We start from the raw sequence: 24,673 nt of genomic DNA, 5'->3' as shown, positions 1-24,673 counted from the left end.
CTTTCGAGAGGAAAGTTTATTTTCGATCGTCGTGTCGCGCGGGACAATCGCCGCGGATATGCCTTCGGTAGCCGGATTTAATTAAAACTTTGACGACAATAGAGACGACTACGGAAAAGGAGAGAGGGTGAGAAGCATGAAAGAGAGCAAGACCTTATCCTCGACTAATCAATCGACATCGCGGTAATCAGGGGAGAAAAAAAGAAGTGTGTCGGGACAGTTCTAATGAGTTAGCCGAGCAGAGCGCGGAAAACTGGGAGAAGGGAAGACGAAGGGAGAAGTGATATCGAGCCGCTCTTCCGGTTCTACATTCGGGAGACGAACTGGCAAAGTTTGCCTTTGCGCTGCCAAACTATATACGACCGAAGTGAAACGCGAATGCATCCGCGTGTGCACGTGTGCGTTGCTCGTGCAAGACACGGGCTGGCTCTGGTTAACGAGCATAAAATTGGTGGCGGATCGATCGCGAAAAAAAAAAGATCGAGCGGAAAGCTCTCTCCGGTGCGTTCCCCGCGACGGGATTTTTTTTTTATCCGGGGTCCCGGGTCGACGAACCAACGTCTCCGTCTTCGCATCGCGAAATTGCGGTTCGCGCCGTCGACCCCGGGAGGAGGAGGAGGGGGTCAAGGGCTTGAATGTTTAACTGCGAGCTCTTAAACGGGCAGTAAAGTAGCGTAATGCGCGTCTGTCGGCCAGGAGTTGATCGATGATTCCTTGGGACAAAGGACCATATCGATTTTATTGCCTAGAATATATCAACAGCTACGCCCAGGGAGGGAGAGCACCGACAATCTTATATATTCTTTACACCAGCTGGAAACGTCTGGCGCGGTCGGTTCTAAATGAGGCTCTCTCTCGAGAGGAGAGAAAGAGAGACGGAAAGGAACAGTGTAAAATAAAATGACACCGGTGAGCGAGACACCAGACGCGGAATAGCCGCGGCCAGTTTCGTGCTCGCCGGGATGCTTCCTCGACGATTTTATGTAGTTAAATTATCATTTGAACAGCGCATTACGTTTAACTGCTTCAATATGCCGCAATAAATCAGAATTATTTAATTGAGAATAGATGGTCTCAGAACAACTAAATAAAAAAGAAATATGTTAACGTACGATTCTTGTTTTCTATCTCAGAGAAAACGGAAAAAGGTACAAAAACTTTATAAGAATATTATCTGTTGGTTATATATATATTTTTTCTTTTTCTGTAATAATAGCGATGTTAAAAGTAATAAGAATGCACGAGTCTTAGCTCAAGAAACTTTACGAAATAATATATTACACGTTGCAGAACGAGATTCATTATTGCGATATCGTTTTTATGTCGACGTTTATTTCCTCGACTCGAGATGATATTCGAGATACGTCACTCAAAAAAATGGTTTTGCAATTGTAATAAAAATTTTTTAAGTGCAAAAAATTAACTGAGGTAGACAAATGATTAGCACATACTGCAATATCGTATATATTTTGCACGTAATCAATCCAAATGACAGAGACAGAACTAAAAAATTCTATCTGTGACAAACGATATTCTATCAGATACAAAAAATAGCGATAATTTTTGTTGCGACATCTAGAAATTTTTTTGCGTGGTAGATGTACGATTATATTATCGGGGCGACGTTACAAAGCAAGTCTCTAGAAATCTCCTAGTAACAAATAATACAATATTTTGCCGCGTGCGTCTCTAGCAAACGTCTGTAACTTCTATTCGCGACTACAAGTCCTTTGACGTGGCGCGAGTAGCTTTGAAGAATTTTATAAAATGTCCGGTTATTCGTCCCGTTAGCTATTTAGCTTCTAGATCTCTTTCAGAGAGCCAAAGTGACGCAAATAAATTCTCGAGCGAAGAAAAAAAATCGTTCCGCATCTTTTCAAATAGTTCGGCTCGACGTTATCTTATCTCTAACTTTGTTCCTCTTTCCTTTGCCTTTTTTTGGAAGAATTCTCTCTTAGTTTCAAGTTATAGGACGACGGATGCGATATCTGTTGGCCGGACGTTAATTTGAGTGGAGCTACAAAGTGCGAGTTTGAACTTCCCAAGCGGGACGCGCGCTCAGTAATTAATATTCACCAGGCATGCGTTGCATAGTCACACTTTATAAACGTCACGTACATGGAAAACGTCTACACGCGGAAGGTATACTAAAACGACGAGGGAGAGAGGCCTTTCACCCCTGTCCTTTTTCGACTGCCGCACAATTTCAAACGGGGCTCTCGTGTAACTCTCGGGTGCCCCTTTATTGCGTTTCATTCAATCATCGCGGAAGCGGCGAGAGTTTCGACCTCGTTAAAACTTTATTGGATGCATAAACGATTTCGCGAATGCCGCCTTCTAATCTTATCGTTTCAGAATTATTTCTAAAAAAAAAAAAAAATCACGAGCTGAGTTTGATAATTTTATTATACTTTCCTTTTCACTTCTAAATTACTCAAATCGCGTTCATCGACAAATTTCTTCTCAACTCCTACGTAAGAGAGCGTAATAAATCACGAGCACCGTAGTTTACGATGCATTGAGGCGGATATAACGCTATCCACTTAGGCTAAAGTCGTCCCGGAGGCCCGGAACAAGTTTAAGCGAGAACGAATTTGAAATCACGGACCTCTAGAGATTCTCTTCTCTCTCTCTCTCTCTCTCTCTCTCTCTCTCTCTCTCTCTCTCTCTCTCTCTCTCTCTCTCGTTTCGCCATGAAGACGTTATGCAGCGAGGAGAAAAAAAAGATCACAAATCCGTGAGGAATATAGTATACATATGAATGTAAGTCAGCTGCGCGCCAGTCGTGATAAGACCCCTGTCATGCTTCTTCCGAGTCACAAAATCAAATCAAACATCGCGAGTCGCGCATTTAAGAGCGCTGAAAGCGCTCCAGGAAGGGCCACCGTCGTCGATGGGATCCTCGAGAGTTTAGTTCTTTAAACGGGCGTATAAGGAGCCCGTCGAGATGTTATTACGACAAATATTATCTTTCGGGACGTCCCTATTCTCGGTTACGCTCGCGTGGAAACGCGGTTTCCAAACACACTCTTGGTTCATAAGGACTTTCTTCCGCGGATGAACCTTTTACTTTTATCGGCCTTTCACTCCTTCGAAGGAAATCGTCCCTGGAGACGACAGCGTCATCCCGACCAATTAAGTTAAAATCCTTCTCCGGGAAACACATTGAATTAAATCTGATCCCTAAAATTTACGCGGATGAAGCTCTTGGCATTATTTCTCGCAATATGAATTTAAATCATACAAACAGAATCCATGACAAATATGTACTAATACAGTTTCAACGTCTCTTTCTCCGTCGCTCTCGAACCGGTATTATACCCCTTTCAGCTGGTTATCGATTGAACTGATTTATCGCCCATAATCTGTATCCATATCTGAAACGCTCCTAATTCCCGTTTACAAATGTAAACTGTATACATCTGTGAATATCGGGATTTTATGAATTTGTATGCATTATTACGATGTAGAAGATGCATCGTACGGCTATTAATAAATCACGAGCGCAATTCACGGAGTAAGAGGGATTAAGAGGCTTATATTTTCACAGTTATTACGCGCGAATCAATTTGCGCGAATTATTTTTTCCTCCCGACCTATTTTATTTGTACGAAATTATACATTTGCTTTATATAAAAAGATCATTTTATCGAAATGCGAAGCTTTTACCGATTAATCGTATAAATCCGAAATTAATTTCAATATGTTCGACGATATGTACGAAACTACTGGCCAGATATATAATAGATACATGCGTATATACATAATTTAGAACTTTATATATCTGCAATATTTCGCTGTTCATATATCTGCAAATATATTTGCATATTTCTTCATATATATATATATATTTTTTTTTTCATATCGTTAAATTTTCTATTGGCAATCACATTCAAAAGAAAAAAATGCTGAAGAAAAATGTCGAAAGAAATTGTTTTCGTTTTTTCGACATGCCGAAAGGGCGGCTCGATGGGCATCACATGTTTGCTTTTCGGACATTCGCAAAAGAGGCACAAAGGAAGCGACATTATCTTGTATGGACAGTTGTAAAACCCTATACAAACCAACATTTTTTCGTATCTTCAATGCGCAAGTGATAAAAATAGAAACGGAATTAGGACGAGGAATTAAATAATAAAAGTTTTCTCGGCAATAAAAATGTTTTCGCAATTTTTGCTTATAAAAAACAAACTTTCATTTCCTCTGATTTTTTCCAGCCGAAATAGCCTAAGAATATTTGTTAGATGTGCAGTCACGATTTGTTGTGTACAATTCGCGTTTTCGAATCAATCATCATTCATCGAAATAATAAACGAATAATGATACAAAGCAAAATAAGATATAACAGAAATTGTGGAGTACGAATTGATCGATCGCATAAAATACTCGTAAAGAATCTTGAGGATCTTAACATTCATTATTCAAGGGTGAAGGTATTTAATTATATTACGTAATTATTGAAATGAGCAGTAGATTTAAATGGCTAAAAATAGACGCGGGGCGTCTATTTTTGAAATTTTATCGCGAAGGAACGCAAGTCAGAGGAGCCCTTCTTGCATCTATAACGGCACGCTGCCAGGCGCTTAATGCGTGTATGCGAGTACTTGTCGATTTGCATTTATATTTGACCGACGGCGACGTGGACGCTATGCCGTACAGCGCCGTACAAATGACCAAGCGTGTTTTTCCGATAATCGCAACGAACGACCTTAATATATCGGCCAGACCAGGAGTTTTACAGACGGCTGGAAGTCCGCCGAAAATAAAATCAAACCGACGACGAAGCCGGCGAGATCAAAGTTCGCCTGAAAAATCTCAACAGCGAGACGAATCGCGGTGGAAATTATTCGCTCGCGAGTAGTAATTTCCCTCCCTCTCCTCTTGCCTGCAATTATATAGATTCGCACCTCCTGACAATTTGTAAAACAATATTTATTCATATAAATTAATCACAAAATCTTTTAGATAGCTTAAAAAACAAGTTAGCTTCACGTAAGATTAATTTTTTTGATTTTAGAAAATTTCGCTAGATAATTAAAAATAATTATCGATTTTTAATCGAAGAAGAAGTTCGTTGGATGAGACTTAAATATTGTCTGAAAAATATTTTCTTTCTAAGAGAGAGAATATTTTTTTTTACTTTCTGTCTGTGTATATCTGTTCTCAACTTAATTCCGGCATTGGTAGCGCCAACATACATACGTGTATTTTCCCGCGTGATTCACTGCGGAGGCAGTCGCGTTCATAAATCGTCGCGTATATTTCTGGTATGACTTTTTAATCGAAACCAAGTAATAATCAGTCGATTTATATTCCGGCGCCTTTCGCGTCGCGCTCACAACTGGCGACGAACGCTTAGCGAATAAAGGAATCGAGGCGCGACTTTGTAATTGGCGGAACATTGGCTCATATATGTGATATAAACAACGCGTGTCATTTAATTCGGTAATACACAATTGACTCGTGAACAAGTTATATCACGCAAAGTCGACTGCTTTTAACGCGACGCGAATCGATGGGCATCAACAACGATATAAAACGCTATCGTTTGTACAAAATTATTATCTTTCCTCGTTGAAGCATCCGTAAGCACAGATTTATTCCGCGATTCAAATATAATAAAAATTTTTTTTTCGTGTCTACGACGCGGAAAAATCGCAATGTGAATCACGCGGGATTCTGCGTTCATTGAACGCATCGCTGCATTCGTTTCAAACGAGACGGCTTCGAGATTCAGCGTCGAGCAATTTTTCATGAAAATTTCCGACCGCATAAAAGTGTTTTGATTTCGAGAGAATATTAAAGAAAAAAAAATCCAATTTATCTCATCTTCAAACGAAAAATTCTCCTCCCCCCATGATACTTTTTCATCTCTTTATCCTACGGAAGATACGATTCTGAAGTCTGACAGAAGAAACTTTTTATTTGGCATATAAAAACTCTGATTTTATGCTCGCCAGCCCATTCGCACTCGCTTTCCGATCTTTGAGATTCTTAACGCGCCGCGCTGCGAGATATGTTTCTCGTCCCGCGTTCTGAAAAAGATTCCTCGCAAATTGTCGGCGAAAAAGCGCGAAATAAATTCGCCCGAAAGCCAGCTAATTGCGTGCCGCGGCTCTCTTTTTCTTTCTTTTTTTTTAAACCTTTCGCCGCGCGAAGAAGACGCGTATGTGCCACGTGCGTACACACGTGGACATTCACGGGGCCAGTCGCGGATGCAGCCCCCTCTCGCCCCTTGGGGGTGAGGAAAAAAAAAGAAAGAGAGATTCGGGGAACGCACGAGGGAGAAGAGCTGCGAGGGAGGGTGCGTGCGGGAGTTGGGAGAGACCGAGACAGGTTCGATGAAGAGAGAACAAGAGAAAAAAAGAGAGAGAAAGAGAGAGAGAGAGAGAGAGAACGTGCCGCTCCGAAGCCCTATACTCGTCGGTCGAAAGAGAACTCGGTGTTCAGTGCTACGATGGTCACCAAGCGGACAGGTCGCAGCCTCTCTCAGCCTCCTCCGGTCCACACGTTTCTCTCTCGTTCGTCGACCGATCGACCGAGTGTATATGTCTCGCTTAATCGTATCTAATTAAGACGAGTCTACTCGGGAGCTTTCGCGAGTGCACTACGCGCATGCACTGTCATTGACCGTCTGCTCGTGATAAATCATCAGAGATTTTCTCTCTTTCTCGTTTCTAGCGGAGAGAGAATGTCGGGTAATTGTGTCACGGTTGATGTACGGATTTATTTTCGTTCGTAGTAGACTCGTCGTCGTCGTCGACGGAAGCATCGCTTCGTCACTCGCCTATTCATATCGGGGTGATACGATTATCGGGGCTGTTCGCAGGCCTGACGCGCGTGAAAGTGGTCGAGACGGGTTCTCGAGATAGAATAGGCTTTATCGACTCTGGACGAGTGATGAGATCAAAGGACCGATAAACGCGGTGATAGTAGAAGCGGATGCGAAGAAATATTGCAGACGGGAGAGATCGCTGATCCCTTAATGATCCCTCGCGCGAGACATCGTCGTCAGTCTGTGAAGAGATCGGCAGCGATTGTGTATTATACCTCTTGGTGGACGCCGGCTACGGAAGGAAGGTTCGCACGTGCTTCAGCCTCCCACCTCTCCGTACGAGAAGCACGTGGTAGCCGCCAGACTTCTTTCCACTCGACGTAAGAACGAAGACGTCGCGAGACGTCTATCATACTACTTGCGATTTTCGCCATCTATTCGCGCATTTATTTTGAGAATACAGATGCAGGAAGGGCTTTCATGAAGAATACGATTTTCGAAGTAACATAAATTTTTTGGGCTATTAGAAAAAAATATCTACAATTTATTACGTTTGAAAAATTGTAACATTAAATTACGAAGTATAAAATGCATTCCCATGTGCCGAAAAATATTATCAAAAAATACGCCCTCTTCCGGCATCTGTGTTCTAAAGTTCAACAGTGTGAATGGCCTCGCCAGACTGCCTTGGTTAGCTGCTAGGTCAGCCGTGTAATTTCTGGGCCGTACGTAATTTAACGCAGTTGCACTTACGTCACGCGATTCTGCAGTTTCCGCGAATATATCCACGCATCGCGTTGTTTGTCTGTTTTGATTGTTCGTTCCATTAAAGGGAGACGATCGTAATCTCTCCGCTTTCCGTGTTATGAAAGCCAAAATTGGACGCCTTAAGATATACAGACAAGCAACACGACTCGTTACTTTAGATATTTCGTATAAGCAGATAACGAGTTTCGGGCGGAAGAAATTTTACTTTGTATATTCTTTCCAATATTATATGACTCGTTAAATAACTGACGGCTCACTAATCACGAGATAAGAACGCAAATAAATACTTTTTTTAGGTCATTGATATTGCTTTACATGCTAAATTAACGCAGTGAAGGCGCAGCGAAAGCTCATTACAGATTAAAATTCCATTTTTTCAATGTTCCGTTATTCTCCCGATTCCTGTCGTATTTTTACGGATATTATTGATATCCGAGAGAGAAGGGTCATCAACCTCTCCACCGACCGAATCTTCCGGCCACTTGCGTCAACACTGATCGATTTCGTTCGAGGGCAGACATGCCTTTCACGATGCATACCATTCACGTTAACCCTCACATAGAAATTTTAAGCCTAGAGAATTTTGAGAAAATAAATTGCAACGCATTCGTTGCGAACAAAAACTTTTTTGCGCGTTTACTCCAAAAATAACGTATACCCCCGAATAAAAATACGCGATACTATTTTCGTTACGAAAACATATATATATACGTAAAATAGCGTCGAAATAAAATATAGCGTTTAATAACTTTTGAATAAAATGATGATTACTTTTACAAACAAAATATTATTACGGCAAAATTAAATATTTATATATAATGATATTCGACCCGCCTAAGCTCACATCCGCTTTACTCCGTTTCATCTCCGGAAGCCACGGAGAGAATTCCCGCGGCGATGAATGTCGGCGGGTCTTCTTGCTTTATCGCTGACTCGCGCATAGATCGATTCACGATGAGAAATTATACGCGATAAGGCACGCTCCCTGTCTGTGAGAATATCGAGAAACGTGTGTGAGTATTCTTGACTCACGTACGCGGAGATGATACTCGTAGCGAACCGAAGAGTAATGTGCGCTCAGTTACTCTGAAAGATCGTCATCCATTTCATCAGTGGATCGCTCTGTCGGAAGTATCACTCGACGGGGTACTTTCTATTGTGACAAAGGACACCTGTGTAAAGATCTCGAATTTACAACTTCTTATCCTTCCGTTCGTATAATTCGATCCGCAATTAGATTCCCACACATCTATTAATATTTACTCGGAATATTTGGTAAGCGGTGATCTGGTTCGTGTAATAGATCCGACATCGCGCTATAATTAATTGCTCGCGGCATCTGGAGTTAGAAATGTATGTTTATCGTGATATAATTTTACGACATTATCTCTATTGACGGTTTATTTGTAGTTTATCATCGATCTAAAAATATCGGAAATTTATTATCTCTCGCACTTCAGTTCGATCATTTAATATATAATTTTGACGCTATATGTAAAGAATACTGTGGAATTTATGAATGCAATGTTATTTTTTTATGAATTATCTTCATAATTATATTCTTAAGCGCGTAATTTCTTTGTTCGGCTAAATGCTTCTGTTACGCGAAATGAGCGATTTTAACGAAAACATACAACGGCATTGTTGCTTAATATTCCGGAATGGGCTCCTCTGACGACTCTTTTTTTATGACATAATAATGGAATGATGTTTGCAAACTGGTTGCAGAAGAATAGAACGTTGTTTAGCATAATTCGTTCCCCCTGCCTCTCTCTATGAAAAGTGGAGCACGTGCCTTCGTACATTTTTTTCGACAGTCGAACGAGACAACACAACAGAATTTTTCCATAGTCATCCGGATAGGTCAGTTACGTCATTCTTTGTCTTTTTTTTCTGTCGCTACCAATAATTCCCAACTGTCTGCGTGTATTACAGATATATGTACGTAAAAAAAGATCTCGGAAAATTTTTGTAAATACCAAAGAAATTATATGTACTTATAACTATTTATAAAAATTTTCCGAAATTTGTTTACGGTTACTCAAAATTTCATCAAAAACAGGCGAGAATGGCTCGATATGTTACGATGCGTCAGCAATCGCGAGGAGGATTCGAGTTCTATTGTGCGAGAGGAGAACGCGAGGATCGAAGAAACGCGCTTTTATTAATCGACGTGATCTTTGTCTCCGACCACCGCGAAGAGACGACAGCTGTCATCAAGGCGATAGATAGACTGTGCGCGCATTAAAGAGAGAAAAACTCTGCGCTGCTAGAGACGATATGTACGGATCGACGCGGCGCAATTTGCCAATTTTATGCACACTTCGCGAATAATGATCGAAAGTAGAACACGTGACCGCGGCGCGGCATTGTTCGCGGCGTGACAATGGAATCGGATGTTTTGTTGGGGATAATAGAGCGCGTGGCCTACACGCTAATGAAAGGGTTGCACCTTTGAATACATCGAATGCATATATACGCGCGTATCTAGGGCTCAGCGGTGCTCAGATCGGGTATCCCGATACAAATCGCGAATTCCGTGTTTACAATCGATATGTGCATTCGACTCTTCTCATCGCAGTTTTTTATCTATGTGCAGTTTTATTTATTTTCTTTTTTTATTTTATTTGTACCACACACATTTGCCGCACGGTAATATCGATGATAAATGTTTCATGTCACGCGGAAAGTTTTAAGTTGCCTATATACTTATACGCCGCTCCTAATCTATTTTTTTTTTTTTTATCATTATTATCTTTATGAGGCACATTTGATGCATAAAAAAAATCATCTCTATTATGCATATCAGCCCCGCGCATGCAAAGTGTGCAAAGCGATGCATGAAGGATTATCTTTACTATGCATATAAACGTCGATTACCTCGGCGATGCACAGGGTTGCACATGCAGGTCCGTGTGGTTCCTGTTTTGCAACAAGAAATATTCAAGGCTGCGCGGATTATATATATCAAGGCTAACGTAATGCATATCAATGTCGAATGAGCACCATCGCCCTATAGGACGCGAGCAGCGTGTCTGTTATAACACCCTCCCGAGGCCAATGTCAGAGTTCGTGTGTGTATTTTAAAATGCTCGTATAGAACAATAGGAGGGGAGCTCTTTCTCTCTCTCTGGTGTCCAAGCGCAAGAGTGCCACTGCACATTTGCAAGTCCCGATTGTGCCATACATGACGAGATAGTCCCAATGTGCGTGCACGCACAATGCCGAATAGAAGAAACCAAAAGTGCGATTACCATTGAAGAGCAAGGACTGAAAACTTCTCTTGCTCTCTCTCTCTCCCTCTCTCTCTCTCTTTATCTATCTCTTTTCCAGCGCAACAGTTATCTCTCGCTATTACTCATTGTCGCCGCAACGTGTTGTAGGTCGAAGACGCATTCGCATTCGTATTGAAAGCGAACATTGGAGGCGAGAAGGTCTGGTTGAATCGTTCCCCTGACCGAGTTAGATGTTGAAAGTGAAATCTTATCTTATCTTATTTCCGGACGTTAAATATCGTGATAAAAGTTGAATTCCCATCGTTTTTTGCGCGATTCGGAGATTATGAATATTTATGCGATATAGAAATGCGCGAGGAAACCGTTCTTCCAAAAATACGCGTTTCGAGAAAGATATTTTAATGGGAATGCATGTATTATGTCTGCGTTTCGTTCATCTATCAAGAGTGTTTTGTTAGCTCTCGCGCGTACAAACGCTGGCGGATGATATTTTGTGTCGCACATATTATTTATTCACATCTTCTGTCGCATCATATTCCACGTTCCGCATTTAGAATATCCCGTCTACGAAACTAGTAAATGACTTCCGTTGCCGCGTAAACGTCTGCGCCATAACAGTGCATTTTCACTTTATCACCGCACCGGTTTGATGTCGGAGATCAACGTGCAAAGCGAATAACGATTTTAGCGTATATATGTACAAAAGATTGGTCCCGCTGAGTTTTCAAAAACAAAATATAATCCAAATAAAAAAAAAAAATAAATAAATAAATTCAGTGCTTCCGTAATTAAAATTTTACTCCATATGCTTTAATTTTTAATAATTCTAACATTATTTTATGCTCTTTTTAAAATATCACACAAGAAAAGATTCATATAAAAATTTAGGAGAGAATCGGAGTAAAAGATCTCTCTTGTACGAAAATTACTCTTAACATTTCCGTGGATCGTAAAAGCCAATCGTGTTATAAGAAAAGGCACTGTTTGCGTATAAGATTTTCGTACTCCAATAAATCTGGCCTGAAGAAACGGTTACAAGGGGAAAGTAGTAGGTGTGACCCGCAAATATTTGTCCGACAAGGGAAAAAGGGAATAAATACACGGTGAATCCGATGTTCAGTATTTTTCAAGAGATAAATTCAAAAGATAAATTAACGGATATACGAATTATCGGTTTTTCATAAGATGTTTGTGCTCGCGATATACGATATTCATCTGTTAATATTATAGAAATAAATTAATAGAACGCGAACGTGGCTTATAAAGCCTTTACGAAATTTCAGAAACAATAAATTGTGGGATTAAATTAATTACACTGGATTTCCCGTTGCTTGCGTTCATTTATATTACTGAAAACAGCATGGATATCACATATTTACATAAATTTTGTATGTGGCAATTTTGCGATAAATGTATATAATATTATTGCTAATATTATAATTAGTCTTCTTTACTTCATACATTTCAAAGCAGCACGCAACATTCTTTAATATTTTAATTATTTTTATTTATTTATGTTTAACTGAATTTACGTGTTTATATCATTTTATTCGGAAACGTACAAGAATATTTCTCGTAGGAAATAGGCCTCGCAGCCAACGCAAATAGACGTCCTCTTTTCTAGCCCGGGACTAGTTTCGAATTAACATCGCGGTACTCGGCAGGCTTCTTGATAACTCGCGATTCAACTTCGAGCGGTTGTTTCGTATCTATGATCAGTCAGTGCAAGGCCTAAATTTATTTTTAAACGCCCCAGCGAACCGTCACGATCAAATTAAAACCTACGGACGTCGTTGAAATTCCAAGTGATTCGTTTCTATTAGAGTCTATGTTATCCGCGTCATTTAATCGAACCTTAAATCTAGCTTCACGTAATAAAAAAAAATTTGAGACGCGTCGCTTAAAATTTTTGCAATATTATGAAGTTTTTTTCGTCTGTTTATAAATGTGCAGGTATGTGGGAAAATGTGTGAAAATTATTATTTTTGTTTGAAAATATGATATTTATTCTCGTATTAACCGAGTACTCTATTCGAGAAAAGTTATCCGATTTCACGCGGGAACAATGTAATTGGAACCTGAACAGCTCAGAATTCTACATATCATCCGTCCGTTTAGATATATAAAGTCACGAGACATCGGAATGGGACACCGATAAAGAGAGAGAGAGAGAGAAAAAGAGACAAGGGGTCGAAAAGTCAGGAACGCCATCCCTTGCACACACACGGATCGTTTACCACACAGAGCGGTTACCGTAGAAATGCAGCGAAAGGAAGGAGAAACGTCTCTCCTCACCTTGACAGAGGAATTACATCGCGTTACATCGTATTACGTGCACGTAAGCGATACTTCAAAGTATCGCGCCAGCAGAATGCGAAACGAACATAGGGGTCCGTGACGTAATTGGAGTAAATTCCAGGAGATTTTATGGAGCATTGTATTGAGAGAATAATTTAAATATATAATTTATCAGGAGTTTTCGCACCGATGTAACATAAAAAAAGGATTTAAACAGCAAATTCTAGAAACTGCGTAAAACTGCGTAGAAGGTGGACGAGGAAATGTCGCGATGGAGCGCTGTCGCGCGAAATCGGAACAAGGTACGGATGAAATACGGGCTGTGCATCATCCTTCGCACCGATATCCGTCCCGATACACGTCCGATTCTGTCGCGTACCGGCGTGAAATAGCGTTCGCCCTGTTCGTCGTGTACCTATAAGTCTCCAAACGCGCGATTAGTTATCAGCGGTGATCACCGAGGCACGAGAGAGAGAACCGGCTCGAACCGAGTTTATTCATGGATCACCACGTGGATAATTCTCTTTCTCTCTCTTTCTCTTGCATCTGATGTCCACTTCCTCCTATACTCTTCTCGCCGATTGCGTTTTCCACGTGCTTTCTTTCGTTGTGAAACCAGTCGCGTGAGCAGACCAACATGTAACAGGGTCGAGTTAAATATTGTCAGCAAATAGTGGCTGTGAGAGTAGGAAACAAAGATGCATCGAGACAAAGAGAGAGAGAGAGAGAGAGAGAGGAGATACGCATATTAATCGAATAATTGCCGACGAGGCATCGTCGCGAGTTACAGCTATTTAGAAACAACTGTTAAATGTAACGCACGCACGGCACGTGGCATCGTGGATTTATTCTTAGCATAAGCTCCGAAAGTGCCACCTGAGATATCTCTCCGAAAGGAAACAAACACAACAATTGTCCCTACATTATTATTGAATCTGCTCAAGAAAACTATCAAAGAAAATTTCACGATACTTATTGTTAGACAGCGCGAGAGAAAAAAATACATATCTATTTTTAAAATATATAGGTAATATTTAAATTTCTTTAGTTTTAACATTTGATTAGCATCTCTCAGTTTTAATAAATCGTAAATTTTATAATTTCTGTGATCTAAATTCTGTAATATTTTCGCTCTTATATAAAACTCTATTACTGAGGCACTTAAGTATTATTTGACAGTGGCATTTAAATTAGGTAAAGGGATTATTATTTTGATCGTTGCACGCATCTTGTTTTGAAGTAACGCTCGTGCTGTGTCAACCTCTGTCGACCCCTTAATGATCCTTATAACTGAATGACAAGAAGAAATAGAAGGGGGGAAGAGGGAACTCGCGCTGAGAACGTGAAAGAGAGAGAGAGAGAGAGACGAGGAGAGAGTTCACCCTGTAATACTGGAGATCGTGACTTACATCGAGTTCTGGTCATTATCCGCGAAGTTCAAGCCCAAATGCATCGTGCATCCCGGGGATTACGGGGTAAATGCACTTTAAGCGTCGAATCCGCCTTCGCTTCAATTCATAATTCCACGAGAATTTATTACCGAAGCGAAGAAGACGAGATGCCTCTTCTTTCTCTACTTTCGCATCTCTCGGCGCGTTCTTCTCTCTCTGTCTTTCTTTCTTTCGATATTTCTCGCAAGATTCATGTTTCGTCCGATTGTAGATACTTCAACGATTTTAATTGTCAGTGTCAGTATCGATAAATCAATGTCGATTACAATGAAAATAAAGGTTAACGATCGAGTAGTTTATATGAGAAAGATTTTACGGCAAAATGTTTCTCTTCCGTACAGCGATTACAATCCTTGTATAAGCAAAGATAGGTAAGGATTTATTTCCGACAACTATTCAATCTTCTGTGTTACAGATAAGAATTCGATTTCATTTAAGATCAAATGGTGGGCTATTTAGAGAAAAAAATCAGCATAATGGAGATATCATCATAATAATATACAAGTAACGTGCATTTTATCGGAGTGACCGTTAAAACGCCAGCTGAGACCAAGTGTTCGCGCTCAAGTTTACCTCGTAAAAGCTAGGAAAAAAGCGTCGGACGTGCATAAGTTACTTTAAGTAGTTCAAGTCATTTTCGCGCGAGCCCTTCGAGCGCGCGCGCGCGATAAACGGTTATTTCGGAAAAAGAGGAAGAGGCAGCGATGAAATATGATGGACAAATTGGGCCGGTTGCTTTAGACGGCCGCAGTTGGATATACGGTATTCATAGCCACTTGACCCGAATGCGCGCGAGAAGAACGGTACACGGAGTAGCCTAATAAAATGTAAAATACGGGATGTAAGTCGTATTTCACAGTCCTTCGTCCTCTACTCGTGCAGCTCTCCTCGAGATACCCGAATGTACATATCCGCCAGCTGTCTCTTCCTCGTAGGACCTGCTTTCCTGTGCGAGAGGAAACGTGAATTGTCGCTGCGAGAATCACACGCGAAATGGAAATTCGAGGAGTGTTGTATGTGCATAAAGAGTCATCGCTTTCGATTCTATATTTTTTTTCGACTAGACCGAGCTGGAATAATCGCTTTCGGCTGTGAAAAAAATTCTCTCTGTCACTTCGCCGCGTGATAAAGGAAATGAAAGCGAGAACGCGATAAAAAGAACTGATGAAAAACACGCGCTTCCCTTCAGTGGTTTTAATTGTTTATGAATCTATGCATCATTATTAAACATTTTTTAAACTATAAATAACGTTGACAACCTTTATAGTACTAGTATATTTCAAAGAACATAGCCAATTTACATTTTAAAATGTATAAATATTTAAGTTTCTACAAACAATTCTAAAGCATATACATTTTAGAAGATGATTAATTTCGATAAGATATTGGCAGATAGAGAATGAAAAAAAGATTCGTAAGCAACTTTCAACTTCGTCGATTGTGCGAGCGTCGTCAGATCGATTGTCACATAAAAGTATCGGACCGACAAATTTTCGTTTCAGAAAAAAAATAACGAAAAGTAGTACAATTTTACGGAAACAGCAATGGAACAACGTCGCGAGAAACTCGAAGCTCGCGAGTTAGAATTAAACTTTCTAATGAATGAACTGTAGTCTTGGCCGAGTAATATAACGCGCCGCAGAGTTGCGTATAATTAATGGCCACGAGTTTAAAAGACAACTTTGCGCGATTAAGCAACGCGATACATACTTGCTATTCGCGTGTAAAGAATAGCGGAATGTCACGAACGAATTTTCAGGATCTCTCATTGAGAGAGCCTTTGAATTTCAACGCAAACGAAAATAAAAGCTGCTTCTCAAGGTTTTTTATGAAATTCTCTCAAGTGCCGAACATTAAGTGCCTCTCCTCGAAGTTTTATTTCTTTTCCAAAGTGTCCACCCCTCTGCAACGGACGAAAGAATTGGTTCCTCGTTTTACAAAAGTTCCACAAAGTAGTATTTTACGCGCATTTCATTTCAACGGACGAATAATTTTACGAGCGACACAACTCGAGATTTTGAGAAATGTGGCCAAAGTAACAAATGTTACATCCGATGTTCATTTCGCAGCCTTGTGTTTTCATACAAGGCAGGAACGCTTACGTTAATGAAATCCGTTCGTGGAAGATCCCCTCGTAAAAGCTAGTGAAGAAGAACGCCTAGAGATAAAAAGTGCTGACGAAATTAAAAGCTGTTACTCCCGGATCTCTGGACGTTTCGCTCGACGTATAACTTTCCTCCCTTTTAAATATTTCCGCAAGCGTTATTTAAATTTATAATTAAGACTAATAAAATTTTCTCTTAGATGTTCATGAAATTTTTAATAAGAGAATATTTTTTCTAAAATCGATAAAGATTATTTCATTAGAATATTAAAAATTCTCTGGCGCGGTTGCAACAAAGAATTAATCCGGAAAGATAACGATATATAATAATGCATTTTTTTATATTCCGGGAGATACATGAATGGAGAATGAGAAATGTTGGCACAACAGGGTTTAATAAACGTCACGCAATTACTTCGAAAATGTGAATAAGAAACACATTGAAACACGCGAGCAAGCCATTGTATACCCCGTTAATATGTGCGATTCGTGCGACACATAATATGCTTTCATGAACGTCGCGCGCGAATTAATCACATCTGATGTTTGCATTGTAAGTGATACGAGCTCTCGTTGTCACGATTCGTCACGCAAATGTAAACTGAGAATCACCGCGGAAGCCGCTCTTATGCTTCGTTAAAGAAAAAAAAATCGCGGCTCACGCAGAGAATTTAATTATCCAGGATTATTAAATTCCCTACAGTTATAGGAATTAATTACGTCAACTTGATAAGACTGGACGACTTTCGCGTAAGAATTCCCGCAGACAAGTTTAAAAGAACCTCGTCGTCCGTGTGTACATATATATATATATATCGCGTCATTATTTCACCGTCCCGGCATAGTGATAAAACTCTAATAGCGCGGTTATACAGCACGATTCTGTGTGCACTTCCTCGCGTAGAGTTCGCTCTGGATGCTGCCTCTCCCCATTTATTTCTCCTCCTGTCGGAGTACTTCCCGTCTTATCGCAAAAATCAGTAATTAAGTTACGTTTCCTTCGATACCCTCACCGAACGGCCAACCCCTCTTTTAGCTCGCGGCGAGGAGCGCAAGATAGGAGGGATGAGAGGCGCATCACTTATTAAATCTCGGCGCGGAATTATTATTAAACATCGCGCACTATCCGGTCGTAGGATCGTTCGAGACGCACGTTTCGCATAGGGTTTACTCAACATTCCCGACCATGTGTGTTTCACGCGAACCTATCTAAGCTTTCCCGTCAAGTATAGCAACGAGGAGTAGTAACTTTCGCGCGCGCGCGGGATTTATTAATTTCCGGATTATACGGTCTTAATTTCTCCTTCTCGCGTCGTACACAAACACAATTTCAAATTATTACTCAATATCGAACACAATTTCCTCCGTGCTTCGGGGCTAAACGCCGAGACCGGGCATTGAATTATAGATTCAGAAACGCGCGCGAGCTTTTCTCTCGCCGTGTGCTTTTACCCGCCGCCGTGTGCCGTTCAATTAGTTGCGCAGGGATGGCGACGCAAAAAGGGCCGTTTCAGTCTCGTTATCTTTGGTCCTGCATTTAACAAAGAAAAAGAGCGGTCAAAGTGGAATTTATAGTACGAACCGTTTTAACGACGTTTTTACGCCGCTCCGCTTTGGAAAGATAAATTGCGGAGCCGATGCTCGCGACTTCGTGTTTTTTTATCGATATTCCGATATTCTATGGAAAATATTACTGTCCCGAAATCTGTAACAATAGCGAAAATATAAACGTAACCGTCATTAAAATAATAAATCGAAAATGCTCCAGTATATAAATACAAATTAAAGTATGAAAAGGATTAGTGAGAGCCAGGCACAGATATTAGGCGCGACAAAATTATTGTTGAATTCCTCTTTATTTATTTTGATTTATTCAAAAATAATTTTGAATACATAATATTCGTTGTATAATTCAACAATAATTTTGTTGCACTTAATATCTGTGCCTGGCTCTTTTCATATCTAAATTTGTATAATCGTCATTATTGTGTGAAATTATTATTCGCGCGTTTCCGCGAAATTACATTGCGCGATATTTTAATTGCATTCGCGCGTTTTCACGAGAGGACATATTTTCAAAATACATATAAAGGAGATGAGACCCATCGTGCTTTCCCTTTCTCATTCTCGTTTCTTTATCTCGATGATACGGAAGTTGATGGGACACGCCGCACAGTTCGAATTATCTGCAAACTCTATTCCGGCAGAATCGTCCTCGTGGAATTCCCTAGCGTATCTCGAGATATTGATTTTGCGACACGATTTGCCGGAGATGTCAGCGTCGCGCGCTCTCGGCAAATAAATCCGCGGGGACGAAAGGAAGGAAACGTGAGAAATCGCATTTGGTAAGTTCCGCGGAACTTATCTGTCATTTTGTCGATTATGGAAAATCGGCCAGCTCATCTGTCACGTCGGCGAGAAGTACGTATAACCGAAGAGAAAAGCGGCAGGGAAAAAGAAAAAAGGTACGCGACAAAGTGAAATAGATTAATTGTGGAGGGGTAAAAAGAAAAAAAAAAACGCAAACACTCTCTCTCGGGAGGGATCGATAACTCGGCATGAATAATCAAGAGACTCTCGTATTAAATCGGAAAACATTCACCGTCTTCTTATGCTACTGCTTATTGATTTTCGCTGATGCTATTTCACTATCTGTTCGTTGTTTGATGGTCAACCGAGGCGATTATCTGCTCGTCAGATGATATTTTAAGATATATATTCGTAACTTATGAAAACGTCAATCAATAGTCCCAGAGAAAGTTTGCATACTTCGTATTAATTTTTTTCTCTTTCTATATTTATAAATAAGAGAGTATCTAAAAATTCTTATGAAACGGCTTAAGAATATTTTCGTCGGCTCGCGTTCTCTCTCTCGTAGATGTCTTCTTAGCTCGCCGCTAAGAGACACCTTTGAGTGGCGGTTTGCTGACGGCGTGCAAAATTTTGTTCAGGCAAAACCAGTTCGTCGTAAATCACGAAAGGCGTGAACACAATGACGGTCGATATATATAATTCACGCGATTGCGCGATATCGGAAAATCTCGGAGAGAGAGCACCGTCGGGTTGTATATCTAATGTCGTCTTAAATATAAAATAAATAAACAATGAAAGGACTACGCGCCGCCGAGGCACCTAACAGATCCGATCTTAATGGAATGAGAGAGAGCGTTCGACCATGATTTAGATAGGGTCATTTTACGGCGGCCTGAATTAATGACCGCATGTCGTTCGGCTTTATATATTATATACTTTTCGTTTTACAGTTCACTCGAGCGTGTTGCATTCCTGCCGACTAATCCCCGTCGTTGCATAATATATATTCATATGAGACTTAATTATAATAATTAAATTAAAATTAATAATTAAATGCTAATTAAACTGCATTATGAAATTGTAATTAAATTAATCATTGCGCGTGAATGCAGTTTAGTCCGCGCGGCGTTAATTAATCATCCGTAATTTGCAAAAAGCTATGAGAGAGAAAAAAAGAAACCAACGCAATGTGACATCTTGCTCCGATTTAATAATGAAAACGGAGCAGTTTTAGGGCGAGTTAGTTTTTCAAGGGGGAAGGGTCGAGCTTTGACAGAGACTGTGAAGGAAATTCGCGGGTATTAAGGTCGACGTCCATATTGATGAAGGTCCTCGAACAATAACGGACCGATCGTTAAATCCGAACGAGCGTAATAAAACGACCAGCTGATACGTGGTAAAATCCGAGTTATCGCGCGTTTATTTCTACATCTTTCTCACTAATATTGATCTTAACATCACGCACGTCGCGTCGATCATCAAACGATTATCGGGACGTATAAAATTACGCAAATAAATAAGACTTTAGCTATTAGAATTACAACGTTGCGATAGCTCTTCCGCGTATTTGAAGCGCTTTTTTAAGGTCACCGCCATCTCTTCATTATTCGGCCCAACGAATTTGATGCGATAACTTAAACGACAGCCCTCACACAAGTAGCATCTCTTAAGTCGCCGACTATTGCCTAAATAACTCGCGTCCAAGTCGGTAAGATAATACGAATGATTGACGGTCCACACTCTCGGTCCCCTTCTCAAAAGGGGACAGCTAATGTTTCTGTAGTCAGCAGACTGGAAGAGAGAGAGGGCGAGAAAGCGTATTATCAGCGGAAAGAAAGTTACCCAATAAATATATCACGACGTACGAAACGAACTTCCTCGTCGGAGGGACGAAAGAAAGAAACTATGACGAAAATTTTCGAAAAGTTAAAATAAAAAAAAATGAAAGTAGAGGAAACAATAGTATCGCGCGCACGTTAAAAAAATCATTTTCGTTACTGAGATCGTTTGTTCGTTTTGTTGCAGGTAACAACGATACCGGACGAGGGCGAGGATAATTTCAAAATGCCCAGGGCTTCCGTGGTACACATGGCATCGACGGCGACGAGACCGCAGCACATGTCACAGGTATCTACATATTATCGTTTTTCGAGGGTGTCATCAAGTCGTTAAGATAATAGTAAAATTATTCTTATATCGTTCAGCGGGATTTAAAAAACGAGTATCTCATATATCGCGCGAGTATCCCTTTATATAGAAAGAAGACATGAGAATAGCAACGAAGGAAGGCGACTTTGGCGTATCTAATCCTCGAATGGCCGTCGAATTTACGACGACCATGAGTATTTTTACCCGAGCATCCTCCAGCGATTTACCCTTATATGCCCCTATTGCGCATCCTATCCGTAGGATACTTCTTAAATAATCCGACGCGATGAATCTTTTCCTCCTTGGCAAAAGGCCATAACGATATGCAAACACCGAAGATAGCACTGAGCGTAATTGAGTGCTCCGGTTTAAAATGGATATCGAGCACGCGGAAGGAACGGAGGCTTTCGGTAGGGAAAAGACCGCCGTCGTCGTATACACCCACGTATATATTCGGTGCGCACTTAACACGATACCAGGCCGACCATCCTCATAATCGTATAAGCAGCGGGACGACTTTTAAAGCCCGTTTTTTATTCCCGTCTCCCTTTCTCTCTCGCCTTCCTTCACCCATGGTCGGCTAATAGTTTTAAACTAATGGCTCCGCCGGCTAACTTCGATCCGATGCACATCCCCGCGCTTACGGAACTACCACCCCGAATATATTCGCATGGCTCGATGCAAACGAGCTTTTAACGTCGCATCCGCGCGAGAAGAAGAGAAACGCGCACAGAAGAAGCGTACCGAAAGAAATATGCCGAGAAATCATATCGCCAGATGCGATTCGCAGGCGGAAACGAAATTTCTTACGTTCGGAAAAGAGAGAGATACGTTGCCCTGCATAGAAATTTCCCGAGATTTTTTCAGATAGATTCCAAATAGGTATATATTGTATTACGATACCGATTAGAAATTCCATTTTTATTTCAAATATGGGTTTTCGATTTAGAATCGAAACGGGTGCGAAAATTCGCATTTTTCTTTTTTAGCAGATTTAGTTAAGTAAAATTGGCATAGAGTTTTACAAAATTGGAAAAAAAATTTTATTTTTATATCAGCTATTGAATTTTTTCAATAGAGTAAAAAATAAAAGAATATTAGGTTCTTAATTTTATCGCTATACGACATATCGACTTTCTCGCATTTAAATTTCCAACTGGATATGGAAGCAAAAGTGCAATTCCTAATCGTAAGATAAAAAATGTTAATATCGGTTCAAATTTAAAATTCTGTCAAAGAATATAAAATATTTAATTGATCTTGGCTCTATTTGAGTGACCCAGAGTTTCAACAAAAATTAAATATCGACCACTGCTATATATATAATCAATAAAAATATAATATATCGTAATAAAATTTTGAGAAAAATTTAAAAAAACAAATGACATTTGCTTAGATTTTTCGGTTTAGAATCGCGTTTCTAAAACATATTACACTTTATCGAAATCCGATGATTCTTTTGGAAAATCTGACTAGATTGTAATTAGATTCCACGGAAGCTTTTCTATCAAACGGACACTCTCAGGTCCCGCACGATGACCGTGCGTTTTTCTTCAGCTCGTTAAGATTCCTCGCTTGTGTCATTAATATAGAAACGGTTTGCCTCATCGTCTCGCGGACTTGTGCAAATACCGCATACTCCGTATACAGATAAATGCCGCTCGTATAGTCGGAACGTCTCGTAAACTATAATTAATATTCCAAATTCTCCGCCACCGCTCTAAAACAAACGGGAAACTTATTGGCGCTCATTACCGTTTGCCCAACGTTTTCCTGAATGCGCCATTCATCGCGCGGCGCGTCTCGATAATTAGTCGAAGAAAGCGACTCGTAAACTTATGTCCATTATCCGCCGTTGCTACTCGCGCACGTCGCGTTATGCGAATAATTAAGACCGACAGCATCCGACGTATGTTCTCTCCGGCAATTTTGCTCCAGCTCGCGATCGATCACCTTACTTCAAATAAAAAAGTTAACCAAAGAAATTGTTTTATGGAAAATAATTAATGACACAACGAATTAAAAAGTTACGCGAAGTGTCATTCACTTTTATTGGCGATTCGAATTCTCGCGTTCATCTCGTGAATAAATTTATATACATACATAGAGAGCATTTTCTCTTAGAATTTACCATGAAAATCATGGTAATCGTGGGACAATATGGTATGAAAAGAATTTTATGAGAATTTCTCTGATTAATATTTATTATTTATTAATAAAAATAATAATATCTATCACAATAAAATATAAAATATGTTTGATTAATTTTACTATGCAGTTTAGTAAAATTAATCAAACATGTTTTATATTTTATTGCGATAGATATTATTATTTTTATTAATAAATAATAAATATTAATCAGAGAAATTCTCATAAAATTCTTTCCATATCATATTGTCCCACTCAGGGTAAATTCAAAGAGAAAATTCTCTCAGTGTAGTTTTACGTATTGTCGCGAATATCTCGATAGTATCAAATCAAAAGTGAGTCTTTATAATCGCGCGTCAATTAATTAGCAAGAAACGCGCAGAGTTACATCTTTGATTATGTTACAATTCACACACGATCAGTGAAGAAAGGAAAAAAAAAGAAGTCAGAGAAGGACTAATTGCAAAGCGGCGCTTGAGGCAACTCACATATTATTGTCTAGGTGAGATAACGATATCGTGCGTCTCTTTGGCGAGAAAGATAGAAAGGTTACACGATGACACGTCTAATCGCTTCTAATGGCAAGCGAGATAATTGAAAGTGCATGCAAATTTATGTGGGATCGGCGCTTGAAATTCCTTATCGAGCGCGCATTTGCCACGAATATATGTAAGTCAGCGGGTCATCGCACCAGCAACACTTTTGCTGGTAAATTTTACGTCTCTACACTTATTGACAAAAGATTAGAGTTTAATACGAAATATCGGTGAATTTTTTATCGCGCGAATAACGCGACTTTATGGGTCAGCGCGCTGTGTTTTGTGGAAGAGATAAACGATACTAAATCGTTCAACATTCACTTGAACCAGTAAAGATCGAGTAATTAATATTATACGGGGTATAATATGTCGCGTAATATGAAGGAAAACACATAAAAAAAATTCATACGTCAGATTCAATCTTGTTTCCAAATTATAATAAATTTTGTATTTTAATAAATCTATATCTGTTTAAGATAAGACAAGATATCCGAAAGAATTGTCGAATTTAGCGAAAAAATCTTAAATTTGTAAAATATAGTATCTCTCTCTCTCTCTCTCTCGTTAGTTTAGATATCATAACTATTTTTATCGCTATAAGAAAATACTAATTTCATATTCAAATGCATCTCTCTGAATTTTCTCCCGCATCTTCTCGCGCGAACTCATTCCTCTCTACGAAATTATACGTTGTTTACCCGGGAAAATGATACGCAGAATGCACACAAGACAAACTTACATGCACCATTGTCGTGCGAAGGATGCATATAACGTCGATGTACGTGGTACTTTGAAATAGCTTTTGTACGTGTGTCTGTACGTATATGTACATAAACGCGGGCCATGCGAAATGTTTAGTATTCCTCGCGTGGGGCCAAGCCCAGCTTTCAATT

At 39.9% G+C, this 24,673-nt stretch overlaps 2 protein-coding genes across 4 annotated transcripts in view; one reads left to right on the top strand and one right to left on the bottom strand.

Annotated features, from left to right (window-relative positions):
- The window catches only part of LOC145939753 (mediator of RNA polymerase II transcription subunit 20-like), an 81,078-nt gene that overhangs the window by 44,680 nt on the left and 11,725 nt on the right, over window positions 1–24,673 (bottom strand). The window lies entirely within an intron of this gene.
- LOC145939747 (facilitated trehalose transporter Tret1-2 homolog) overlaps window positions 1–24,673 on the top strand; it is a 56,981-nt gene that overhangs the window by 28,896 nt on the left and 3,412 nt on the right. Inside the window, exons 1-2 of one of the 2 annotated variants that reach the window (XM_083044323.1) lie at window positions 6,490–7,155; window positions 20,971–21,072. In XM_083044323.1, coding sequence (XP_082900449.1) covers window positions 21,010–21,072 — 63 coding nt within the window. In that variant the 5' untranslated portion in view covers window positions 6,490–7,155; window positions 20,971–21,009. Of the gene's footprint in view, window positions 1–6,489; window positions 7,156–20,970; window positions 21,073–24,673 lie in introns of those variants that run through there. The other variant, XM_083044322.1, reaches the window with a different exon arrangement.

The sequence above is a fragment of the Prenolepis imparis genome, unplaced genomic scaffold, assembly GCF_030444845.1.
Source record: "Prenolepis imparis isolate NDT839.2.m4 unplaced genomic scaffold, iyPreImpa1.0 SCAF_8, whole genome shotgun sequence".
NCBI lineage: Eukaryota > Metazoa > Arthropoda > Insecta > Hymenoptera > Formicidae > Prenolepis > Prenolepis imparis.
Note: the sequence above shows the minus strand (reverse complement) of the source record. Positions and strands in the feature narration are given on the sequence as shown.